The sequence below is a fragment of the Cheilinus undulatus genome, linkage group 1 (assembly GCF_018320785.1).
Source record: "Cheilinus undulatus linkage group 1, ASM1832078v1, whole genome shotgun sequence".
In the NCBI taxonomy this organism is placed as follows: Eukaryota; Metazoa; Chordata; class Actinopteri; order Labriformes; family Labridae; genus Cheilinus; species Cheilinus undulatus.
The window spans coordinates 53,933,954-53,955,255 of record NC_054865.1 but is presented as its reverse complement, the minus strand read 5'-3'; the positions used below and the strand labels follow the sequence as shown (position 1 = coordinate 53,955,255).

Below are 21,302 nucleotides of genomic sequence, written 5' to 3'. Positions count from 1 at the left end.
GGCATCATGATTGCCCCTCCAAACATCCAGAATATTTTTCTCCAAAGTAATCAAAATGCTATTTGATGAGCGGTGGAATGGGAAAATGAGGAACTGCTTGTTATCAAGCTTAAAGGGATACTTCACATTTTGGCAAATTCGCCCATGGCCATAATTCCTATAGTCTTAGTAATAGGTACGTTTCCTTTAGTTGTCGGTGCAAGCTGTTTCTAGATCTGGGGGGACTGTTAAACCAGCTGCACTGTGAATACTATTTTAGCAGACGGAGTTAAAGTTAAATGCAAAGCCGGAACTACACTCCAGACATGGCTGCTGCACTGTGTCATTCTGCCCAGTGGTTCACTCAAGAAATAGTTCAGAGTATTTGCCTCATGTGTCGTAACGTTACATAATTATACGTTATTATTTCATAGCGTGGTGAATGTGCAGGTCACAACTTGTCCACAAGAGTGTATGGAGTTACTGGATTGTGTGTTTGGTGAGTTTGATGAGGGAAAGCAAAAATTTCGTCTGCTAAAACAGCGTTCGCGGTGCAGTTGGTTCAACAGTCCCCCCAGATCTAGAAACAGCTTGCACCGACAACTAAAGGACACAAACCTATTACTAAGACTATAGGAATTATGGCAATGGGCGAATTTGCCAAAATGTTGAAGTATCCCTTTAACATGTCAAATTAATGTAAAGGTTATGCTGTGTTTACAGCTTGTGCTGCCAAGGGACCTTGGTTTTTGGACTAAATGACATTTTGTCACAGCAAGTATTTGCCTCTATTTAAAGAGTCTCAATGAAGAAAAAACACTAAGTAGGCTTCGATGATTAGCTCAATCACAGTTGGGCCATGCACACATGTTCGTTAATCTAAAGCGAGCAGGACACTGCAGACACACGGAACAGAACATACACTACATCCTCAAACACAGCTCACAGCACTTCCTGCATGTTCTGCCCAGATAACAACAAGGAAGTCTTTACAGCAGAGCAGCAAAAAAGGTCAGCTGTTGCATCTGCTCTGTGGGTGTGTATAAGAGGCTTTATGTCAACACCTTTCATACTGAATTGCACCCCTGGTAAGGCCAGTGTCAGGCAAGGTCATGGTTTAATGCTCTCTAAACACGTAGGTGCTCACACACTCATGTCCACAAAGTCCTGGAGATTAAATTAAGTTGCTGACCCAGCTTAATTTAGCCTGAGTGAGGTAATCACTTGTTGCGGAAATGATGCAATCTTCAGGGCTGATCCTAGTTCCAAAACAGTCAAATGATTGTCATGGGTTCATAAAAAACACCCAAAACACTGTCATCAAAATAAAAAGTGTGACCTTACCTGTAGTTCCCAGTGTTTTGTAGAACCGGTACTCTAAATGCAGCTGTGGTGCCCTTGACTTCACTGGTTCCTGCACAGATCAAACATGTCTAGTCAGCACTCAGCTAAAGAACCTTACTAACTAAAATAGCCTGGATGTTATAAATTCACTCGGTAAAAACACACTGAATGGATTTCTCTGAGATATGAAATGTCTTGTCTGTATTCACCATGTGGCCTGTACAGTGCCAACCATTTTCTGATGACTCATTGTGCACTTAAGGGCAGATACTTACACGCCATCTGATGAGATATAATTACAGGATTTGGGAAGAAACCAGGAAAAACACTCCCATAATGTAACACTAGTAGGTCTACCAGGCTTGCAGGCCTGAACATTTCTGACATGAAACATCCATTTCTTCAGCCAGAGGCTTTAATAAGTAAACAATGACAGTGGATACATGTGAGATTAAAAACATGCCCCAAATCTAGTTCTTGAAAACACGCAAATCTCCAATTTGTAGGTGTGTTTTCCAACTTTGAATAAACTCAGAATTAAATCTTTTTTCCCACATGCGTAAACTTCAAATGTGGGAAAATGTTCAAATCTCATAACAAAGTTTAATAAAACATACTTAAAGGGAAAATCCAAAGTTTCCTCAATTCTGATTTTTAAACACATGTTTAGGAAACTCCCCGCCTGTTCCCTGATGTTTGAAAACCACACACATAAGCAATTAAAGATGTTATAAAAGCCCTCCATCGTAGTCAGAACTCCATAAAAACCCTATAGCAGAGTGAGAAGCTGAATACTATTTGGCTAGATGAATGTATCAGTGCTTTAGTGTGGCTACTGAATTTACTACTCTCCAGTGAACAATAATAAAGCCATGAGTCAGCAGTCAGGGTTTCTAGTCCAGCAGCCAGGGAAAGACACACCTACTGTATCCCAGCAGTGACACCTCATCATATTTCTGTCTCAGAGAGAAAAGCGGTCCAAACGAGCATCTGATCAAATTAAGATTTCTGGAAAGCATCTGTTAACAGCTGAGATATCGACATTACTAACAGTAAGATAAGATCTGTGATTAATAGGTTATTCCAAGAAACAAAGACCCTGTTTACTCTCGGCATTAACAATGAGCTCCAGTCTTTCAGATACTGAGTAACTGCACTTTAGTCCTGCGTCTATACTCTGCATTAACAATACATCGAGTGAGGACCTGATATCAGAACTCACAACAGACCATATAATCATGGCTGTCTTAACATGGCTTGGTCACCCCTATGTGCTGTGTAGAGAGAAGCTGCTGGCAGTAGGAATGTAAGGGGAGTGAGTTAGCCATGAGCTAAGAGGCTAACAATACCTCTTCAACAGCTTTTCTCCCTAATGTTGTCATAAATGTGATTCTATATCCCAAATGGACATCTATTCATGATAATGCATTGTATAAATTAGGTGAAAAGCCCCTCCCCTTTCTAATATTGATGCTGTCTGTTTAATATCACTTATTTTGCAAATTATTCTTGTGTCATCAGAGGAAGAAGGAAAAAAAGCATTCACTTACCAGTTTAATAGCTACATACTCATTGGTGTAGAGATTTTTACCTGAAATAAGACAGAAAAGGCAAACATTAGCAAGTGTAAACCACTTATGAATCTAAGATAAAGGTTGCTGAATTAAGGACACTTTTTTGTTTAAATATCTCAAAACCTTTTGCTGATTGATTTCAATATTCTGTTTACCCTGATTCTTTTGGTAACTATAATTTTACTGATTATGTCAACACAACCAAAAGATAAACATCAGGGTACCTACACACTTGTACAACCAAATTTAAGACTTTTTCAGACCTTTTTAAGACCTGAGCTGATAAAATTTAATACCAGATTATATACTGCGAACAGCCAAAAGAGATACATATCTGTACACTGGACTGAAGTATCTGGTTTAATGCACTGTTTAATGCAGGATGCAGGCCAAAGACATGTTCTGGTCATAAACACCCAAATTTCATGATTTTTGGCACATTCAATGCGTCTTTCCTTTCAGTATACAGTATAGCGCTATTTATCATAACATGCACAACAAGCAAACAGATACTTTAAAAAAATGATTAAAATAATGATTAACATCAAATACATGTATGTAGAAAACAAAGACTAGATAAAGAAACATCCAAGTCAATGTGCAATCTGAAATTTAAGACCACTCACTAGTAAAAAAAAAATACTCTTTAAGACTTAAAGGCCTTACATTTAAAAAGTCCAATTTAATACCTTTTAAGACTGTTTAGGGATCTGCATGAACCCTGGAACATTTGAGCGTACAATTATAAGAAGTGAAGAAGAAGAAAATAAAAACAAAAACACAAAAAAAAAAAACACAAAACAAACAAACAAAAAAAAACATTAAAGGCACTGTTAGGAGTTACACCTCCACTAGTCTGTCAGCTCCTTCAGGGTCAACATCTGAATGGTTTCTCCCTTTATTTTCCAGCTATAATGTCAATGCAATTCGTCTTGCATAATGTCCATTGCTCTCATTTGTCTTCCATCTGTGCTTCCTGTTGTCTCAAACGATCTGTCATTGTTTCCACTATGAAAATTTCCTACTCAGTCTTAGTCTACTAATCCTAGGGAGGCAGCTCAACTCTACCCCACTTCCTTTCTTGCCGCTATCAACAACACCGTGAATCCTCTATTTACCAAACTGCAGAGGGTACCAAGCCTTTATAAGAAGGAGGTTCATTTTTTAGAGTTAGGCCTTTATTGCTTGTTAACTTGTTAATCAGCCAATCACATGGCAACAACTCAATGCATTGAGGCATGTTGACGCGGTCAAGACAACTTGTTGATGTCTGAGGTCAGAGGAAAGACTGGTTCAAAATGATGGAAGGGCAACAGTAACTCAAATGACCACTTGTTCAGACCAAGTTACACAGAATAGTATCTCTGAACACACAATACATGGAATCATGAAGCAGAAGGGCTACAGCAACAGAAGACCACACTGTCAGCTAAGAACAGGAAACTGAGGTTAAAATTCACGCTCACCAAAATTGGACAATAGAAGATTGGAAAAACGTTGCCTGGTCTGAGTCTCGATTTCAGCTGTGACATTCAGATGGTAGGGTCAGAATTTAGCATGAATAACATGAAAGCATAGATCCACCCTGCCTTCAACAGTTCAGGCTGGTGGTGGTGGTGTAATGATGCAGGGGTACCATTGCACACATTGGCACGCTTTGGGCCCCTCAGTACCAGTGAGCATCACTCAAAGGCCGCAGCCTGTACTGTTGCTGACCATGCCCATCCCTTTATGACCAAAGTGGACCCATCTTCTGATGGCTATGCCCACCATGTCACAAAGCTTAAATCATCTCATACTGGTGTATTTAACATGACAATGAGTTCACTGTACTCCAATGGCCTCCACAGTCAATTCAATAGAGCTCCTTCGGGATGTGGTGGAACGGGAGATTTGCATCATGGATGTGTAGCCGAACTGTATGATGCTATCATGATAGTATGGACCAAAATCTCTGAGGAATGTTTCCAACACCTTGGTGAAACTATGCCACGAAGAATTAAAGCAGTTCTGAAGGCATAAGAGGGTCCAACCCGGTAGTGGCAAGGTATACCTAATAATCTGGCCAGTGAGAGGATATTCTATTTTAGTTTTCAGTCGGCTGCAAGAGTGGACGAAGCAAAACTGTGTTTAAAAACTCAATATCGAACCAAGTAACAGTTGCTTTGTCTTCCTTTTTTCTCTCTCATTTAGTGAGCACAGTATTTAATTTATTTGCAAACACTTTAAATCTGATCTTAAGGAACAACATGCAACCTCCGCTGTCCGTAAACGGATTTTAATGTTGGTTTAAAAATCAACATAACTTTTGGTGTTAGTGTCATGTGTGACAATCTCAACTGTAAAGTCAAGAAAAGCTGCATTGTTTCAAAAAGCCTCCTGTTTGAAAGCATTACAAGATGTGATTTTTCAATTAAATCATGGTGATTGAGATGTTAATTCTTGATAATACCCCAGCCAATAAGGGAAGGCTGTCTTCATTTGTTTGTGTGTACCACGGCCTGGGACCGGCTGCAATTTGACTCCTAGAAATACCGTATTCTTACCATGTATCTGTCTCATATTTGTACAGTTTCCTCAGATTAGTAAAAATCACATCTATAGATTATCTTGAGGCTCACTGGAATACTGTACCCTGAAATCACTTGTAGGGTGAATAGCCTACATCTATGGCTCCACTGAGGACTCCCTCCATTTCCATGAACTGAAGGATGGTTGATGTATTGTTTATTTGGATAATTAATAAGAGTGGAAACATCTCATTGCAGGACAGTGCAATTCTATGGCAAAACTGACAACAATAATTAAATGACCACAACACTGCAGCGTCTCTTCACTGAACACTGTAACCCCCATGAAGGTATAATACTCTGCAGGGCTGTTGTATCAGACTGCATTTGTTTCTCTTAGTTCTATTGCCTTAACTGAACTGCATTAAGAACTTTAAATCCTGTCAATCATGCTTTCATATCATGGAACCCTCAGCAGAAGATTCAGACTCAACTCACCAAGCTTCAGTTCCCCAAAGTTTCCACAGCCAATCTTCTTGCCCACACGGAAATTTGGCCCCACCATGAGAACCCCAGAAGAGCTGGAGGAGCCGGATGGCCGAGACGAGTGTCCGCTGCGGCTACCCTGGGACACTTTAGTGGCCCTGGCAGGTCGCTCACCATATTTGTCTCTCTGTTGATCCATGGTGAGAGCAGCACAGGTCAGTGGGTGCCTGGAGTGATGTACAAGAAGGCCTCCTGGGCCGGGCCCACCGTAGCCACAGCCCTGGTCACTGGGAGTGCCTGGATGGCACAATCACTCTCATTAGACTCAAGCTGGCACAACTAACCAACACTCCTCTGCGTCCTCTACCTGTAACCTCTAGCAGCTCTTCAACAGGCCGGGCCCTGGCCTCAACATTTGTCACAGAAAGGTGAAGGTGGAGGACCTGTAAACAAAGAAAGAGAGATAAGAGATTCACTTTACACAGTGGACATCAAATCAAACCATGGAAGAGTAGTTCCAATGATCAGACGAGAAGTCTGCTGATCTTTTACTTTACTCCTCAAACAACACAAAGCTGAAAGTCAGAAAAATCTATGCAGCTCTCACAGGCATAAAACAGTTTCTGCACCATGACATTTATTCCAATTCCCCTTGAAAGGATTTAAAATACCAAAGCTGAGTCCATATTCTCTATTCATATTGAAAACACATTACTAGGGCCTCATGAAAACTCTTGCTTTGCATGCACCACAAATGTCAATTTTAAGTAGTTGAAGACAACATGCCTAAATGACTCTAGAAATGAATGGTCACAGCAACATGGGGTTAAAACAGAGCAGAAATAAGCACTTGGATTCTTAAAAAATGAACACAAAGTGTCCTGGTAGAAAGTAATGGCAAATTTAAAGCAGATGTTTAATTATTTAAGTTCTAATACAAGGTAAAAAAGGTATAGGAAAATTGAAAAGAAGAGTTAAATCTCATCAGAGCACAACTGGGGGCGAGTTGGTGATTCATGGTAGGATGACTATACTGCCCTTTGTCCTTTAATTTCAAGTAAAAGCTCCATTTGCTCAACATAACTCTTACAAAAGGTTTCTGTTCAAATGAATAATCCGGCCCACATATGCTCTCTCAACGGTAATCACTGTTTTCCAATCACATTTTCAATTTCCATATTTTGATTCCACAACTGGATACAGAGCCCATGTGTAATGTAATGCTTTAAAGCCATGTTTATGAGTACACAATGCTCCATGAGGACAGGACCGGCTTACTGTAACAGCGCTGTTGAGCTCAAGAGATAGTCATCAAGCCAGAGTGGTCACAGAGAGCACAGCAACCAGTCTGAGCATCGACACAAATCTTAAGTCATAGTTTGTTGTGATCATGAGGGCATCTAAGACTCACCACCACCCACGGCTATAGCCCGGCAGACAATGTCAGCGGGGGATATTATGTAAACAATTATATAAAAGCTGTGTCTGCTCACAAGGACACCATAGCTTAACTTGATGAACAGCAAATGCACTGTAAAATAATTACAAGTTCAACCTCCTTCTCCCATTATAAAACATGGGGCAGTTTAGAGTATGATTCAGCGGTCACTAAGGTTGTTTTTCAACTACAGACCACTTTGGGGACTTCCTTTTCTCTTACTCATCCTTAGCCATACATTGTACCGAAGCTGCAAACAAAATGCTGCCTCTGCAGTCAGCTGGTTAGTTCTACCAGCTCACAAAAATATTTACTTTCTTTAAAAAAAACTTGATTTCTCTCAAATATTGCAAAACAACAGCTGCTAATGTTTTCACGACAGCGCTATAATTCCTGAGCATGGAAAGGCTGCTGCTGAAAAGTATTTGTGTGTGGGCTTCCGGATGACTCACGCTCTGTATTGCCTGCAAAGATCTCAGCATCAAAGACAGCTAGTTTGCTCTCAAGGGCAACTGTGCACTGTTGCTATTACATAAAGCAGAAGCAGAGAAAGCATAGCTATAGAAGCAGGTTTGAGGCAAAGACCAATGGTGAGCTGTCACAGTTTCCTTTGTGCAAATACTCATTTGTAGGCCACTGTAACATTGTGTGTACCAGCGTGGAGTTTAGTTAAGCAGTGTGTTTATCCTGATTGATGATGAGGTTTCTGTCTTCAAACACAAAAGTCCTGGTGATAGCAGAGTAGCAAACACCATCGTAAACACACCAAACATTTTTATAATTCATTCATACCAGATGTTCATAAAGCCTTAGTCAAACATGCACTCGTGTGAATTTACAAAAATAAAATCATGACAGCTGAAACAGCAGAAACATGTGCATCTTATAAGGTGTTTCCACAGTGCAGTTCTGTGACAGAAACATGATGACGCTCCGCAGTCTTTACACCTCAGAACACTCATACTGTTAGTGTCCTGGTCTATCTGTTTCAGCATCATGGGATGGCAAGAGAGCATGGCATGGCCAGGCATGAACACACACACATAGCACTGTAAATTAGGGCTCGAAATTTTGATTAAATCGCAATATGTCCTGCTGCAATTTTTAAAATGTTTCATATCTATCAAAAGGACCATAATGCATTGGAAGAACATTTTAATACAATACAAACTTCAAATCTTATTAATGAAGTAACTGCTGACATTTGTTCACTTCTTCAGCAGCCATAACGCTTGGTTTGGTGTGTAAATCTAGAAGAGTGGTTCCCAACCTTTATTCCTTAAGGCTCCTCCTTTTCAGATCTAAGAATAGCTAAGGTCCCCCAGGACCCAGTCGGAAAAATGTAAATATCAATTTTAATTGTTGTAATGAACAAAATCCCAACACAATAGACCTACTGACACTTGTGTATTAGGGCCACTCTATTTTCTAAAGGAGGATCTGTTCATTTTTGACACAAAAATAAAAAATTTCACATTTACAAAAGTTATTAACTTACGCAAAAAAACTTGAAATTCTTAACTTCAAAAGTAATACATTTACGTGGACCAAAACTTCAAATTTTTGAGATCATAAAGTCAAAATTAACCGACTGCATGGAAGAAAACTCAAACCAGATGAAGCAGTTTTTCTTGCAATAGGTCAGGACTAGTCAGTTAGGCCGGCCACACGCTACATGATTTATGAATCTGAAACGACTTGAAAAAGGTGAGAGTGCACAGTAGGGCTGAGCAATTAATCACAAATGGGATTAAATCGCAATATGTTCTGCTGCAATTTTCAAATCACAGACATTGCAATATTTCCTTGACCTGAAATGTGACAAAATAACAGTTTGATACATTTTTTTTGCAGCAGAGATTTTTGCCCTACACATTGTGCATACATTTAAATTGCTGTTTTTGGAATAGTTTGCTAAAAACCTACTCCTCCTGTTCATGCAGAGTCCAAAACTAACTTTTTCACTTACCGGCCAGGCTGGCTGGCAAGTGAAATTTTTTACCAGCCAGGCAGATATTTGACCAGCCAACCAAATAAAAATTGCTTTCAAGTGTTGTAATTTGCTATCAGTATTATCTAACATGTCATTTGGGTCTTGTATGCAATTCTCAATCAATATTTTAATAGTATGCACTAATACTAGCAATAATGTATACTAAAAGAGACAAAAAAGAGCTGTCCTGCCATGCATTAAAAATGCAGCAAAAATCATAAAACAAGGGAAAGACTCAGGATGAAATCCTGGCTGAATGACGCTACAGTTGTGTTTCATGTTTGTGAGTGGTTAAAGTATGTATGATCCGGCTGGTGATGCAACTCTCTCTTTGGTTTTTGTGGGTACTCCATCAGAGGTGTGTTGATGCTGTTGTTTCACACACTTTGTGCTTAAATGTGTCAAATTGTGCTCTTACATGTTTTTATGTACTCTTATGTGTTTCATGCGCTTGAATGGTTCTTACGCTCCCCATATTTTGCACACCAAATCGCCCCGATTGGGGACAAATCATGTTCTTGATTGATTGATTAATACATACGATTCATTATCTGGGAGGCTACAACGTGATTTGGAGCAGTAAAACATTTGTGCTGACTTCACACACTTGAGGATTATACAAATAATCATTTGCGATGAGGCCTCATATCAGGTTAAAATCCTGCTGTGTGTGTGTCCGACCTTAGCAAATACTTAAAAGAGACTTTTCTGTAAATTTAGACTATGCAACCACCATTTTCAGTTTAGTTTCTTAAACATTTAAGACTTTAAAAACTTGAAATATTTGAGTTTATAATATCAAAATTTACAACTTCTCCAACTTTGGAATTTGGGGGATTTTTCCCCCTCATGAATGTGGGATTTTTCCAACTAAGGAATCCTGATTTTGGCTTCTTGCAAATACATGGTTTTATGATCTAAAAAAATGCAAAAATATATATGTAAAATTACTAATTATTCCTAAAATTAACAGAACTTCTTTATTTTCTGATCTAGTAGTGTGGCGCTAACACACCTTCATCTCTTCATAAAATATATGCACATCTAATTCTGACAGCATCAGTGCTGGATTATAGAAAAGTGTGCTAAACTAGAGCATAGTGATGTATTGTTTCCTGGCATGTACCATATACTGAATCACTTGTATGCAAAGCAATCTAATGAAGGTTTTGTGTCTCTACAATCTCTTTTTTATCAATATACTGTAAATTTGTTGTTTTCCTTCTAAAAACAGAGTTTGTTTTACTCATATATATATTTACAAAATAAGCAGGGGTTATTTTGTAATTCCATTAGACATATGGTCTCTCTTTGTTCCGGGGGTTTCCATGAGGAGGCAATGATAGCATCATGTAGGCGAGAGAAACCCTGAGTGTTTTGTTGCTTCATAGCTACAGTTACTGTTGCTGCTGGTTGGGGGATAAAAGGCTGAAAACAACTCTGATGAGTGTTTCTTTCACTTTCACACAAAAAACAAAGTCAGACCCACTAGATATGTACAGTGCTGTGAAAAAGTATTTCCCCCTTTCTGATTCCTGAGTTTTTTGCATACTTATCACACTTGAATGTTTTGCATCATCAAACCAATTTTTATATTTCACAAAGACAACCCAAGTTAAAAGAAAATGCAGTGTTTTAATAAGTATTTAAATTTTTTTTGGGGGGGGGGGGGTCTAAACCTATCTGGCCCTATGTGAAAAAGTAATTGCCCCCTGAACCTAATAACTGGTTGTGCTACCCTTGGCAGTAATAACTGAAATCAAACGTTTGTGATAACTGGTGATGAGTTTTTCTCATCGCTGTGGAGGAATTTTGATCCACTCTTCTTTATGGATTTGTTTTAACTCAGCCACAATGGAGGGTTTTCCAGCATGAACTGCCATTTAAGGTCACATTTTGTTTGAAATTTTGTTTTTCTTGAGCCATTCAGAGGTGGACTTGCTGGTATATTTTGGGACGTTGTCCTGCTGCTTAACCCAAGAGCGTTTGAGCTTGAGGTCAAGAACTGATGGCCGGATGTTGTCCTTCAGGATTTTCTGGTAGACAGCAGAATTCATGGTTCCATCAATCACAACAAGTGGTCCAGGTCCTGAAGCAGCAAAGTAGCCCCAGACCATCACACTGCCACCACCATGTTTGACTGTTGGCATGATGTTCTTTTTATCAAATGCTGTGTTATTTTTACTCCAGATGTAACAGGCCACACACCTTCCAAAAAGGTCAGCTTTTGTCTCGCCAGTCCACAGAATATTTCTCCAAAAGTTAGGGATCATCAAGATGTTTTTGTCAAATGTGAGATGAGCTTTGTGTTCTTCTTTGTCAGCAGTGGTTTTTGCCTCGGAACTCTCCCATGATGCCATTTTTGCCCGGTGTCTTTCTTATGGTTGAGTCATGAACTCTGACCTTAACTGAGGCCAGTGTGGCCTGCAGGCCTTCGGATGTTGTTCTAGGTTCTCTTGTGACCTCCTGGATGAGTCGTTGTTGCACTCTGAGTAATTTTGTTTGGCCAACCACTCCTGGGAAGGTTCACCACTGTTCCCAGTTTTCTCCATTTGTGGATAATGGATCTGAGTGTGGTTCGCTGGAGTCCCAAAGCCTTGGAAATAGCTTTGTAACCTTTTCCAGACTGATAAATTCCAATCACTTTGTTTCTCATTTGTCCTTGTGGCATGATGTGTTTCTTTCTGAGATCTTGTAGTCTACTTCCGTTTGTCTGACAGTTTCTATTTAAGTGATTTCTTCATTCAACAAATCTGGCAGTAATCAGGCCTGGGTGTGGCCAGTGAAATTGAACTCAGCTTTCCAAAAACTGTGGTTAATCACAGTTAACTCATGATTTAACAAGGGGGTCAATTACTTTTTCACACAGGGCCAGATAGGTTTGGATCCCCCCCGCCCCTTAAAAAATTAAATAATCATTCAAACACTGCATTTTCTATTTACTTGGGTTTTCTTTGTGAAATATAAAAATTAGTTTGATGATGCAAAACATTTAAGTGTGATAAATATGCAAAAAAACTCGGGAATCAGAAAGGGTGGCAAATACTCTTTCCCGGCACTAAACATATTCATACTTAGGCAAAATGCCTGGCAGCCACTTTACTTGAGCTATTGTACCTGCATGGAGGGTGCTGAAGTGTCATTTATAGAGGTATTACGTGCTACACTGATATTTCCTGTGGTACAGTATCTGCTGAGTTGTTCTACGGGGGGGAAAAAAGGATGTTAGTCAAGGCTGATGCAGTCTTGCACATGAAATGATGTTCCCAGCATACAGCTTGTTCATTATTAACTGATATTAGATCACTGGTTGGTATTGGCAGGCACCTTAAAGAGCAGGTATTCACTTATTTCAGTTCTAACATTTATTCTTGGAAAATTAGCCCACACCACTCTACAGACAACAGGTGATCATTGCTGGGTATTTGTTCTTAGTGCTAATGATCCTGTTTTAGGAGCTGAATGACACTTTATCTAAAGATTTAACACATGTTCTTTTGCTAAGCAGGACCTTTGTCACATGTGTTACATGTACGCAGCGTAAACTGTAAATAATTTATGGCTTTATCACCCTAAACTGAATGTGAACTTCTTTCTGCCTCTTTTTTTCTGTTGTCACTGGTTTTGCTTGTGAAGTTACCACAACCACTCTGTATCTGAGGCATGTTCAGACATGCCTGAACTGAGGATTAAGATGGAAAGTAAGTGGGACAAGAGAGAAACGTATTTATATTTTAAAGACTGCAAAATTACACATAATTAACACTAGTATAAGAGCTGCAACCTTTAATTATGAAAGGGATCACATTGTAAGCTGTAATGAACCCTACAGGTTTTATTTAACTACTTCTGTACCTTAACCTCTGGTACAGTATAAACTACATAATGTGTTATGGGCTTATTATTAAATGCATGTTAAAACACTGAGTAAGGTAACTTATGGAAAACTATTCAGACTGACTTTCAACAGCATTTCCATCTCACAAGAGGTGTCACAATCAAATACTCTATTTAGCTTCTAAGTAGATAAAATCAAACCTTCAGCTGCAGATTTAATGCAAACCCATTATAAAGCTGCATAGTAACTTCTGTAAAAGTGCATCAGCTGAAACTGTGTTGAAGAAGTTAATCTATCTCTATAGCTTTAAATTAGGACACGCAAAGTAACGGTTCAGTGGAGAAATGCATTCATTTAAAAGGCCTGTGTTCTTTCTGCCTTTTGTGTTGATTTAAATAAGTGATATTGTATAATGAAATAAAAACACATTACACTGCACTGATGTTCAATTCAGAGTGAATTCACATCAGCCAACCAGCTCATTAATAAAGTGAAGAACAAATTAAAGCCCACTGGACTGTAGCTGCGGACTGGGAAACGTCTTGTGGTCTACACAGAAGGCTTTGTAAGTGATGAAATGTGGGGAATCCCCAGCCTTGATCCCTGTGGAGGTGCAATGTCTCCTGATAAATGACTTTGTGCTGAAGATACATACCCTTTGGCACCCTATAAAGGTAATCCTGTTCTAATCTGAGAAGAGGGAGGCATGAAGGATTAAAAAGTTCAACCTTGTTACATATTTAGCTTCATGATCCTCTACTTTGCTCATGTGCTGAAAACAAAAATAAAGCCAGGATAGACCTGTGCAATGTGAGAAAAATATGTGATGTATGGTAATTTTCTTTTATCACAATGAATTTAAGTGTTATCAATATAAAATATTCAAGAGCAACTATATGGTAAAAACTAATCTGACCAGCTGATTAGACTGATGAGACATTTTTAAAGTCATGGGAGACCACAGACAAAAAAGATCGTTTCAAATGATTTTTCATCTTAAAATTCTTTGAGAGCTCACAAGGAATCAGAATAATCCATTCCCTCCCCTCCCACTCTTTCTCCACCTTTCAGAAAATGTGTGCTGAAACAAGCCTTTCTCCAGTTTTCCACTTATGATGTCATGTGGAGAGTTAGCTCAGCCCCCAGGTTTGGTTGATCAGAAAGTTACCCTCTCCTCTCCTTATTTAGACATGCAAAAATCTAATACTGGAGAGTTTTTTAGAAACAAACTTCACAGACATGTTTTGGGGACCTCTGAGACCAATATAAACATATCTTCAAGGGGTAAAATGTGTGACCTTTAACTAAGGGGACACATTACAAACATCAGTGGAGGTATCAGTCAGTCTTAAAATCTTACAGTGACTGTCCAGCCTAACTCTTAAGTTAGCTTGAGCTTTATCTGCAGATAATCTGGTGTAAAAGCATCCTGTTTTACCTAGGCCTCCATCTAATGGGGCAAAAGATACACTGTTGAGTGAGAAAGCACTGCTTTTTTAACTAGAGTATTTTTCATATAATCATCAGGATCATTTTTTGTGTTTTGCAAAGTGTTTATTAAGAAATGCTCATGCTGTGATTAAATCTCAACTACCTGTTCATCATTCTGCTTTATAAAACTGCATTTACACATGTATAAAATGCTTGTTTACTGAAGTTTTCAGGGTGATATGCACTCTGAAAACTCCAGGATGAGCTAATGTGAGAGCACAGCAAGAAACATACTGGAAAACCTCCCCAGAATATGGGGGTGTATAGATAGTGGGCAGCATAAACTTTAATAGGATTAGGCAATGCTTGTTGTTTTAATACCGCCACATCCTCCCTGAATGTTACCAGTTTATATGGCGTTACTGCCAGGTGTACAAAAATTACATGATACGGGCACTTGTCAGCGTGCACACGCAAGCACAGCGGGCAGAGTAGGCGCCTCCACTGGTGTTCATTCAAACCTATAATGACCTAAAAATAGTGAGTGTATAAGGGTGGAAGTTATTTAAAGTTAAGGAACTGTTCTAAACGTAAGTAAACTGAGCTTCATCAGGACAGAGGAGCTATTTAAATTCCTCTCTTTTTCCTCTCTGTCTATGGCACATACAGGCTCTCATTTCCTCTCTCTTCGCTCCCCTCCTCCCTGATTTAATATGGGAAATAATAATCAACTGTTATGTGGGGCTGACAGCTTCCATTCAATTGGTCGATTTTTTGGTCAGAAAGCTTTGGTCCGTCCAAGTTCACCCTGGTTGGCGAGTTCTTTTATCACTTTTACAGCATCTTCACACATAGGCAGGGGTGCTGTTAGTGGAGATAGACACATGCTCTCAAGGCAGAAGTGCACTTGTTATGCAGCACCTTCTTCATGATGGTAATTAAAGCAATACCGTGGCTATCAATTACCTCAGGCTTACAGTATCATTGCCCATTCCAAAACTGTAAGTGAGCAACAGGCATGATGTATTTACATGTCATAAAACTGCTTCATTATGTTTTCTATTTGCCAGAAAGTTCTTCTGTTGATGTGAATTTGTCCAACCACACGCGGCTTGGATATAAAATCAAATATTCTCCTCATAGCCCTACATTGCAGACTCTTGTGCTTCATCTCTTACTTCTACGTCATTGTTCCAGCATTATTCCTTCCCTCCTGAGACCCCCATCTCCTTCCGTCCCACAGGGATAGTTTCCCACTGTGAGATGCATGTGTGCAAAGCAAACATTTCAGAGGCACAACACTGAAAATTTCTGAGAATGTTTTTCAGGAGTGCATTGTATGCAGACCAAAAACAGGATCATTCACATCTTAAGATCAGTTTTTTACCCTGCCATCTTGGCTCCAGCTGAACTTAACTGCTGCGTTCACATAGACTCAGGCAGATTGTTACCTGCAAACTAAATATCACTTTAGCGGATAAAAGCAGTATGGTGAGATTAAATGGGACAAGCTTAGAATACCAGCACAGGAAACAGCAGAAAGGATCATAATCCAAGGTTATAATATTTTAGCTTACTGTCCTCTGCAGCAGATTTGCATTTTAAGATTATTGAGTATCTCACACATGGGTAAGGATGGATGATCTGGACTATGAAAAACAAATGATTGCACCAGCCTACCATTCTGTTGAACTGTTTGTTTTCCCATGCTGCTAGAAGGTGTTGTCTGTTGTCTGTCAGCTGTCTACAGCCTGCCTGAATCCATGTGAGTGAACCAACAAAAGCACATCACTGTTCAGGAGAAGGGGACGCTGGATGTTATACACATAAGATGGAATCAAAGCATCTGAGCCAAACAGAATAGGCACAATGAGCATTTCATGACCACAAACACTAGAATCTGAATGGATTTAGAATCTAATTTATGACCAATCCCCCCATACTAATAGCCCAAACATTACAATTTCATTTATTTTACCTGCTAACTGCATTCATCTGCACTTTAAGTGATGATCTCACTGTTCTGGTGCTCATAAGGCTGCTGAAAAGTCGTAGTGTGTAGATGTAGTGTGGAGCATCACACACATACACAATCTAATGACTGAGTGTTTGCAGTCTAATCATAGGCATAAACCATACTCTGACTAAAAGCGGCAGAAAAGATGTTCAATGACACGGGTTGTAGCGAAACAGAACATTTCAAGAGCAAGGAATGGTTGAAGTTATTGGTTAATTGATATTTTTGAAATCCAGAAGTATTTGCTGGTATTTTTCCATTAGTACCAAGTGAACGGGTTGGGTACTGTAGATTTACTAAAGGATCAAATAACTCTGATTAAATACTACAAATTTTCCAGTCAAAACATCTCCCAAAAACACTGATTAGCATCTATTTAAAATGACTAATCTGTTGACATCTTTTCATTTTTACAGAAACATAAAGGCTCTGAGTGGAGTGATTAACCTTCAGCAGAAAGATCAGCCTGAGAGGGGGGCTGCCAATAGTGCAGACACCTACTGAGGCAGTGCCAACTAACAGCTGCCCTGCTCCTTAAAGCCAGCTCTTATGAGATATGACTGGAGAGCATTTTGATTTGCCATAATTTTCCTCCTCCATCAATTCATAGAGAAAACACATCATGCAATACATAGCTGCAGCGTGCACCCACATCTATGACAATGATCTCACTCGTCTACCTACAGCTTTGATCCACATATCTGACAATTATAGCACAACCGGCAGACGCTGATCCTCCACTTTTAATACATTTGATTGCATTACTAAGGCAGGATAAATTGTATACAAATTATATGAGCGCTTGGAGAAAGGCCAGCCTCTTACCACAATTAATTCATTGATATTTTTTAACTTAAATGTGTCAGACATTGATCATAAGGATGAGTAGTCTAAGATGACATCCTTAATTTCCCGTTTAGTCAACAAGGACAATCAGTTCCCTGTCATAAAGGAGAACAGAAACCAGGATATTCACATTTAAGGCGCTTGATTGGAAAATTTTTATAACTGTGATAAAAAGTGATACATTTGTAATTTCTTTTTTCTATGTTGGTTTTTCACACTTTCCTTTACAGGATGTCAGCATGAGCTGACTATACAATGAATCTACAAAGCTCTTGTTAGGGCAAATGCCAAGCCTGTAGGACGTATTTAAAAGTAGATGGGATATCAATTTCAGTGCTAGCTTGCACCTCTCATTAATGTTTTTAAAAATGTCATAATATATAAATAGTAACAGAGCATTTCCTGAAAGGCCAGCCACTTGTCCCAACTAAATGTGCATCAGTTGTGTAAATTAGGGCTGATACCAATACTGAAGTTTAAAAAAACCCAAACAATTAAGCTGATGTGTTGTTCAACAGTAAAGATCTTTGCACACTGAGTCCACTATACTTAGGCCCCGTTCACACAACGTTTTGCTTCGTTTTCCGTTTTCGTTTCAAAAAAGTTCCACGTTTAGATGGCAGCATTTTCAAAACAATCTCCATTCACATGAGACTGCGGGAAACAGCAAAAACGACGTAGTATACATGCCAGGCCAGTAGATGGTGGTGTGATTTTGCAATGAACCAAAATCAAATATCGCCTTCGAGCTGCCCTTCGACGGCGTAGGGGTAGAGTCAGAATCTGGTGCAGGCACAAAATACATCTCCGCTGATCCAAGTGATGGTGAAGTAAATCAACACTGTTGGAGAAGTACAGTTAAATTCAAAAGAGTGAGGAGCACTAACAGTATACTGGTGTCGGCCATCTTTATTTTGTTTTTGGCTTCCCATCTGCGCATGGATTATAAGCGTACTCGTGCATGGATATTTACTGCAGCTGCAGTGCACATGTCCGTTTTCAGAGAGTGCCAGTTTCCCTGTTTAGACGGAGACAGGCGTTTTGAAAAACTTCCATTATGAAGCCCATTTCCAAAAAGTTCTGTTTTCAGGCACCAAAACGCCGTTGCCGTGTAAACGGACAGCCAAAACGCTACAAAACTTTTGCGTTTTCACTCAAAAATACTGTCGTGTTGACGGGGCCTTAGATGCATTTTTCAGCTCTATATCCGATTAAAAACGCCACACACTCAAATCACAACTTGTTTGTTTTTCAACTTATTGTTAAAATTCTAAGTTTTAGGTAAACTTGTCTTATACTGCTTAGACAAAAGAATCAAAGAAGGCGGCCAAATATCTGCCTCAATAATCAGTCAGGTCGACAATCTGTGCACCCCTAGTCTCAAGGTAAGTTTCAGTGCCAGGGAAAGAGAGAGAGAGAGAGGAGAGCTGCAGTAGCTGGGATGCACAGTCAATCACCTGCATCAATGACTCGAACAGATGTGGGAAAAATGCCACAATAAAAAAAATCAGACCTGATCTGAAAAAAATATAATGATGGATGAAAGTTTCAAAGTCAGTGTGCAAATATGATCAACACAAAATTTAGAGGTACACTTGAATGTTTGCATGATGATTGCAGAGATAACATCTATGCTAAAAAAAAAAGACATTTATTTTGATTCACATTTCAGGTAAATGAAATACCGAACCATCCGTGATTTGAAAATCACATTAAAATATTGCAATTTAATCTAAATTTTGATTTATTTCCCAGCCCTACCCAACAGGTAAACGTGGGCTGCTGACACTGTTTCATGCCCCATTATTTGCAGATGGACTATGTCTGTCTGCAGGGGCCAGTATTGGCTAATATTGATGTTGAAGTGATGCATCGTGTATCTCTGATCACAAATTTTATCCTCCAAAATTTAGCAGAAAATTATGAAAAATATCAACCTGCTTAAGCTGATATACTCAAAATAGGGATGCATGATATTATTCAGTATTGGCAGATATTGGCTTCACGTAAATTATCATATCAGCAGATGTGCACATTTTTGTCAATATTTAAAACTATTTTGGCCATAAAAATCTACCTATGTCAGCTATAAATATCAGCTGTATAGACAAATGGGTCAGTCAAGCTTTTAGCTGGACCAACAGACCAACATCCACTTGAGTGTTTTTCTTTAGTCATCATTCTTTATACTTTAAGGAGTGTTTTTAAAGACTGAAATGTGTTCATTTGTACATCTCATACTTAAGATTATGTGTTCATAAGAAATAAAGTTTTAGGTCTGATCTACATTTAAATAACATACCAGTTAAATGAAAAAGTGAATGTCAACATATGAGCAAAAATTCAATATTATTGTCTTACTTTGTTCATGAGGACACCCAGCTAACTGTCAAAAGAGAGCAACAAAACCCTTGGATGCTTCAATGAAACAGTTTTATCTCCACTGAAAGTACTTTCACTGGATAATAACAGTGGATTGATGGATGTATTTTGCATTTGCTGCGTCTTTTCCCATGGTCCATCACTCTTTTACAAATGTCAGCATTGTCAATTACAATTGCATCCACACATTGTAAGGACAAATGGCCACATTTCTTGCTAAAATATTAACTAGTAGTAAATAACAGTGATCATTTCAACTATATTAACTCCAAAAATGTTTCTCGTGGCTCCTTCAAAGCATGCCATTGGGTTATTTTATGTATATGGGTTAATCAATCATTTTACTAGATAGAGGGTAACTGAGTAATAGACATACATTGTCTATTGATTCAGCAATAACCCGTACATGCAGCTGAGCATGAACATTTCCGTCCAGCAGTGTCATATCTGTGCACGTTTCACCATGAGTGGACGATGTTTGCAACATAAGGACAAGGCTAAAATTCAACTCCTATTTAATGCACTGAACTAGATCGAACTTGCAACAGTTAGCTCAATACACGTCTGCCCACAGTGAGCACCAGGCTGAGGAGGGGCCTTGGTTGTATTTTGAATCCTGTGCCAGTCTGTCTGTGCGTCCCTTCTCTGTTTTCTACTCTACATGTGAGGAAGTGCTGGGCAAAGGCAGCTGGAGAGATATTAAGACATGATCGATCCTTTGTAAACAGGCCTACAGGCTGAATCAAAACAAGAAAGCGACTTGGCAGTTGTGCGCCAGCGTTCCATGGACAAAGCAAACCCTGGCAGTCTAACATTAGTGATGGACACATCGATTAGTAAGCGGTCTAACCGTTAGCCAAGTTAGCCTTCCAGCTTACAACATCAAACCTCATCATACAAAGCTAACGTTAGCCCAACATTAGTGGTTGTTCTGACTGAAAACATAATCTACAGGAAATGTCGATTTCATGTATTTTTTCTTCTCAAAACACTTAGTCGGACTGCTTAAATGATCCACATTCATTGCTTGGTATTAACGGCTCAGCTAGCTAACACCTACTGATGGCTAGGTGACAGCTGGACCGAGCGCAACAAGGAAATTAGCTCCGTTAGCAACAAAAATATTAGCTACAGCCTACATTCAAATGTTGCTTTGCTAGCTCGTCACAAACAAACACAAGAGACTCACCTTCGCTGTGAATAAATCCAGACGGTGAAGAAGCAGCTAGACTGTTTCTAGCAGAAATGAACGCGGATCCCTGTATCCTGTGGGGAGGTTTTTCGGTTCTTACTTGTTGTTACTGATGTTTCACGCTAACAGCGGAGTCTCGTCTCTCTCCATTCTTCGCTGTTCGCCAGTCTTCGCTGCTGCTTGTGAAACGGTCAGACACACCGGATAGACAAACACGGCACCGCCCGCTTCTCCACACGCTCTTCCGGGTCAGACTGATGCAGGCTAATTAA

General features: G+C 39.3%; 1 protein-coding gene across 2 annotated transcripts in view; it reads right to left on the bottom strand.

The window, feature by feature from the left end:
• The window catches only part of csnk1g1 (casein kinase 1, gamma 1), a 60,880-nt gene extending 39,661 nt beyond the window's left edge, over positions 1 to 21,219 (bottom strand). For both annotated transcript variants that reach the window (XM_041782668.1, XM_041782678.1), the window contains exons 1-4: positions 21,028 to 21,219; positions 5,906 to 6,336; positions 2,874 to 2,914; positions 1,324 to 1,393 (exon numbers count right to left, since the gene is read on the bottom strand). In XM_041782668.1, the coding sequence (XP_041638602.1) occupies positions 1,324 to 1,393; positions 2,874 to 2,914; positions 5,906 to 6,092 (298 nt within the window). In that variant the 5' untranslated portion in view covers positions 6,093 to 6,336; positions 21,028 to 21,219. The remainder of the gene's footprint in view (positions 1 to 1,323; positions 1,394 to 2,873; positions 2,915 to 5,905; positions 6,337 to 21,027) is intronic.
• Positions 21,220 to 21,302: the final 83 nt, after the last annotated feature.